This window comes from Cavia porcellus, unplaced genomic scaffold, assembly GCF_034190915.1.
Source record: "Cavia porcellus strain 051 isolate PalLab524CR breed Dunkin Hartley unplaced genomic scaffold, mCavPor4.1 scaffold_21, whole genome shotgun sequence".
In the NCBI taxonomy this organism is placed as follows: Eukaryota; Metazoa; Chordata; class Mammalia; order Rodentia; family Caviidae; genus Cavia; species Cavia porcellus.
In genome coordinates, this window is record NW_026947504.1 from 57,136,539 (window position 1) to 57,142,538 (window position 6,000).

The 6,000-nt window shown below is 35.7% G+C and overlaps 1 protein-coding gene across 1 annotated transcript in view; it reads left to right on the forward strand.

Annotated features, from left to right (window-relative positions):
* Positions 1-4,665, forward strand: part of Naa16 (N-alpha-acetyltransferase 16, NatA auxiliary subunit) — a 45,741-nt gene extending 41,076 nt beyond the window's left edge. Inside the window, 6 exon segments of the mRNA XM_063232820.1 lie at positions 22-49; positions 51-160; positions 2,168-2,184; positions 2,532-2,650; positions 3,321-3,362; positions 3,364-4,665. Of these exon segments, the coding sequence (XP_063088890.1) occupies positions 22-49; positions 51-160; positions 2,168-2,184; positions 2,532-2,650; positions 3,321-3,362; positions 3,364-3,421 (374 nt within the window). The 3' untranslated portion in view covers positions 3,422-4,665.
* The last annotated feature ends 1,335 nt before the right edge of the window (positions 4,666-6,000 follow it).

The window sequence follows — 6,000 nt, forward strand, 5'->3', positions numbered from 1 at the left end:
CAAATGTTGTTATTTTTGTAGTGTCCCGCCATAGTAGCCTCCCAGACATTCAAAGTTCTGTCTCAAGAAATGCAGAAAATACTTGCCAACAGGGATTTGGAAGGCTTTCATGAAGATTTTCTCAAACATAACATTACCTCTCTGCAGCATCTATTTTCAGGTTTGTATTTAGCTGCCACAGTTATAATGTTTATTAAAAACATTTGGAAATATATTCAGCCTGGCTGTTTGCCAGAGGAAAAAGAAATGACCTCAATGCTATTTTTTTTTCAAATTAAAGATTTTTAAAATTTGTCAAAATAAAATGTGCTGATGATGTGGCAGTCAAGCACTGTTTCACTTTGCTTCTTTGAGTCTAAATTGGCTCTGTCACTTAGAAAAACACCATGCCATTCTTTTTTTATTTTTATTTTTGATACTAGGAATGAAACAGGGCCTTATGCTTGCCAGGCAATTTGCCCAAACCTCAAAAACCTGTGTCTTTTGATTTAATAATCACAGTTTTGAAAATCAAAGAATTAATGTCAAGCAAAGAAAGAGCTTGGTACGGGAAAAGGGTGAGAACAGATGTAATGTATATGTAGTAACAGGAGGAACCAGTGGTACGTTGATAGGATGGGCTACCATGTAGTCGTTTAAAGTAGTGTTTACTCATACTGTTTGTAATAGTAGTAAAAGCTTTCACAATACAGACTGAAGGATTGAACACACAGTGTAATCTGAACTGTGTAAAACCGTGTTTGGATAAAAGCTAAAAAGGAAATATGTACCAGGCTTTAATGTTGCATTTGAGAATTGTAGTTATAATTAATTTTTCCTTGAATTTTTGTTGCTTGTGTATGTTTTCTGTCTTGAGGATTTATTTATATCTTATCTTCATAAGGGAAATATTTTAGGGAGTTCATATAAATTCATAAAATGACAGTATGGCATAAATTAAACTCAAAAATGATTATAAAAAAGAAAATAGAAGCAAAATGAAAAATGTGCATAGTGGCGCTCGCTTGTAATCCCAGCACATGGGAAACTGAGGCAGGAGATGCTCTCTTTGAGACCAGCCTGAACTGCATAGTGAAACTGTCTGAAAAAGGACAAAAAGAAGGGGCTGGGGACTTAGCTCAGTGGCATAAGCACCTGCCTTGCATGGGCCCCAGTATAAAAAAAAAATCATAGTTACCTCTATTTTAAGCCATAGATTTAAATATTTTAAAGAACCTTCCTTGTTAAAGATTAGCTTCTCATATCCAATATCTATAGAAAAAATATTACTTATGAAAAACTACTTTTCTTGGCAGGAGTAGATATGAATATCTCTTTAATAACAGGATAATAGAAAACTTTTTAAAGTAATTGTAGGAAATGCTTTTTTAAATGTATGAAATACTTTTTCATTGTTGTTTGGTCATTTTTTAAAGACAGAGTCTCACTATGTAGTTCCGGTTGGTCTTGAACTCACTGTGCAGCCTAGGCTGGCCTTGAACTCCGGGTGATTCTCTTTCCTCAGCCTCCCAAGGGCTTGGATTACCCACAGGCGCCACCATTACATGAAATTCTAAGGAAAAGAAAAATTTCAGGCATAAAAATTAAAATCAAAAGGCCAGTTGAAAAAAAATACTCAGACATGTAATTTGTCAAAAGCTAATATACGGGCCAAGGATATAGCTCAGTGGCACAGTGCCTGCCTGGCAAGTGGGAGGTCGGGACTTCAAGTCCCCAATACAGGAAAAAAAAAAGCTGGTATACAAAGACTTAATAAAATTTAATAGAAAAACAAATATAGAATATAAAACAATTTATATATAAATATAAACTTAATTATATTGAGAGAAAGTTAAAGTACTGTTTTCTGGTAAATGTTTAATAACCAGTTATTAAGGAAGACAACTCTGTTTTATGTTGTGTCATGATGGCAATATTTGTGTTGTGGCCACAAGCTATCAGGGAGGTGTCTGTATAGAAAGTTGAGAAGCATATGTTATCTACATGTATCAATTTCCCATAATTAAAAGAAATTGAGAAGAGATGTCACATTGAAAGCTGGTTAAAATCAACTCTAGCCCACCACTGATTAACACTTGAAACCATATTTTAAGACACTGGTCCATACAAATCACGTAAAGTATGAGTCATAGGAGTTTACTCATCCTGGATTGTCTTGGAATTTCAGGTGCTAAAATGATGTTTGTTTTTTTTTTTTTATTTAAAGAGGAAAAAAAAAAACCAAAGCAGTAAAAGGGTACAAGTAATACAGAATTTCAAGAAAAAAATATACAGTGAGAAATCACTAGTTAGTAGATTATATATTGTCATCTTAGAAACAGTTGTCCAAATTACAAAATTAAAGCATACAAAGTGAACATTCATACAGTGAAATTGCACACAGTTCTGTTCAAAGATCCAACAAAAACTCAGTAATATGGTTTTCTATTCTACACACTTAAATATACATGCAGTTATATCTTTTAGAACACTTCCTTTTCCTCTCTTTTTACAGTAACAATTACACTTTTTGGGTTTTATTACTCCCACAGTTCTTATGACTTGTCCAGAAAATACATCATTTCTCTTTAAAAGACAAGTCAAGACAAGAGAAAGCAGTTGCTCTAGCTACTAGGCTGGATGAAACTGAAAGTAATGTAAAAATGCACAGGTAGAGCTTTTCACAGGCGGAATGACCTAACAAAACGTGTGTCTTTGCAGTGTAATTCTTAGGTGAATCTCCACAGTTAGGTCTGGATACAGATCTGAGCTCCACCAATTGTTAGGTGTGTGGTTTTAGGCGAGTCGGTAGCCTTTACTCCCTCTTTTTGAAGATGAAGATGAGGCACTGTACAGCCCATCTCTCAGAGTCAGTGTAGGGCCGCCCCTGGGGACCCCTCCTGTCTCTCGGGAGCTATCCCCATTCCCCATTCCCCATGCCTGTTCTCCAGTAAGCTTTCCTGTAAAAAAGTCAATGTCTGAGCTATCGGGAATAACAAAGCATGAAGTAAATATGGGCTGTTACTTATAAAGGACACTTTATTTCTAGTGACTGTGATTTTAGAGGGTATTTTCAAATATTAGATTTTACTCTCCCCCACCTCACCCCTTGCCATTTTCACAACTTTGTAGAGTTGATTTTTACTTTTTTGAAGCAGTTTACTACCATGCATAGTAAAAAGTTATTTTAGACTGAGGTCTTGTTATCTTTTCTGGTTTAATTAATAAAATGCTTGTTTGAGTAAAGTGCATAATGAAAGCTTTTTCTCTAAATAATTTATATTTTCCCTTGCTTCATTAGTCCTTCATAAAGGTTTCTGAGGCACTGCTTGGGAGACTAGCGCTCAGCATGAAGAACCCAGGATGGCGTGCCATAACCGCTTCCTTTACATCTGCTTTTCTGCCTGCTGTGAGTGAGTCCACCGTCCTAGCACAGCACTGAACTACCCAGCTAACTCTGATGTATGGGCAAAGGAAACTTGGATCCTGCAGAAAGTTGACTCCTACAGAATCTCAACTGAATTTACTTCACAATGTCTTTGTACGGCGTGCATTTTAATATAGGTGTGAAATGAAATATTTGGATAGAATTTTTAAATGAAGCATCTTGTAAGTTTATTTTCTTTATGTGACTGTCAATTTACACAAACATCTGTTAAAGTGACTTTTTTATATGTGTACAGTGTTTTGTAAACTCTTAAATTATCAGCACTGTGTAGTTACTATTGCTTCTGTGTCATATTGAAGGTAATTTCTTTGTTAAGATAAGTATATATGTCCTACCAGTATCATTTTCTGTAGATCTCAGTTTCACAATCTGGTTTTTTTTTTGGGTACCAGGGATCAAACTCACGACCTCACACTTGCCAGGCAGGCACTTATGCCACTGAGCTAAATCCCCAGCCCCTCAGGATCTGTTTTGATCCCTTGTTTTACTGATTTGTTTTTTTCTTTTTTTTTTCCGTTTTTTAAAGTGTTAGCATTGGTTTAAAAAATAGAATTCCGCTTGGCAGACAGTGGTGGGATTTAAAGTTTAATTTGCTTTTTAATAACCCTGATTTTTCATCTCTTAGTATTTATTTTGTAATATCCATAAAAAATTATGCTTTATAGATGATTATGGTTACTCCATTGTATGTAGACCACTCAGGATGTGAAGATTGGTTTGCCTTTCAATCATGGAGGTTCACTGGTAGGTTTGTTGGGTATCATAAAGTAGACTTAAAATCCACTCAGGAGAATTAAATTTTCTTGCCTTGTTTTGCTTGTTAACAAGTAGTTTATCCTAAAAGCATGCTTTAAAGTATGTAACAGTACAGAAAACAGAAATCAAACAGTTACTCTTACAGCTATACATTAAATATATTTTTATGTTTCTCAGTAAATGAAAATTTAAACTATCATGAATTTAACCTTTAAGTCATAATATTGTCTAACAACTTTGGGTAGGTAGGTTTTTGTTGAATATTGTAAAGAACATTAATAATCACTTAGTATGTCTCAGAACTGTATAAATATGACTATAATGTTAATGTGTACCTTTAAACAAATATAAATGCAAAAGTAAAATTTAATTTAGAAAACATATTACCCTAATTGTCCTAGAGTCACTATTGCTGAGAAAGAAGAAAACTCACTGTGAAATGCCAACCTCGATGATACTATAATAAATTATTTTGTACACGATTACTTATTTGTGTGTTCATTATCACTCACACTATCAAAATCCCTTTTTAATATATTATTTGACAGGGTAGAAAATGATCTTAATCCTTATAAGTTTGTAAAAAAAATGCAATTCTCAGTAACCCCCTACCAAAGTATATTTTGGTGCCTAAGCAGCTGGGTGTCTTTTTCATGTTTTAATAATTTTGGAAGCAGTTGCTAATCTATCATGTAATATTTTGGCAAATAATTCTTCATTATTTTCAGCGGGATGCCATTTGTGTAAAAGATGCTACTTTGTCACAACGTGCAATTATGCTTTTAGCAGCAAACTGAAACTTTAGGGATCATTTACAGTGTTTCCTAGTTTGGGGTTAGATGCAGGTAAGGCTGAGGAGTTAGGTTTGAAATACACACTGGAAAATGTGGAAGGTGAGAAGGGGCAGGTGGTCTCACACTGCCAGCGGGTAGAGGTTATATATATTTTCCCTCACACCCCCATTTTACCTGGAGCATGAAATGAGCATTGTAAACCTGAGACACGGAAAGGATACATAAAGAGCAAAATAAAAGTTAGATACTAAAAAGTTGGGAGATCTTTTTCAGATAGGAAGGAGAATAAGAGATGGAGGAAGAGAGGGGAAAGAAAGGGAAAAGGAATTCAGGGCTGGGTTAGAGATACAGAGAAAAATATGACAATAGGACTGTAAACGGGAAGGAAAAAGACTTGGAGGGGTGAGTGGGAGGGGCTGACAAGATGGGTTACGTACAAGTACAATCACCGCATGATAAGTATAATCATTATGTACTATGAACATGTACTTTGAAAACAAACAGGGACACGGGCAGGGTCTGTGGTCTCCTTCCAAGCTCTACACCCATCCTGGGAAAGGCCTTTTTTTTCAGGAGATATAAAGTAAAATGAGGTTAAACCAAAAGGAGACTTCTGAAAACCAGATTCTTAAGAGTTATGTGTCTAGTCTCAAACCACAAGTCCTCTTTGGATGATCCAGCCGAGTTTATCAGAACAGACAGGAAAAGACTTTAGGATTCAAGGCATGTTGTGATCATTTAAGAACTTGGTCTCATATTTTTTGTGATTTGTTTCTTGCGGAATTGATTGAACTTGGTTATAAATATAGAATGTAAAGAACTGTGCTTTTCAGGATCGCTTTGACTTTGGGGAAGAGCCAGAAGTCCCAGGCTGCTAGATCTGGTGACTATTAGCGGGTGAGGACACTGCACTCCACAGTAACATTCCCTGTACTTTGGGGAGGCAGTTGAGACAGGGTCTGACCACATAGTCCCGATTGGCTTTGACTCACTATTACCCCAGGCTGGCCTCGAACTTGCCCC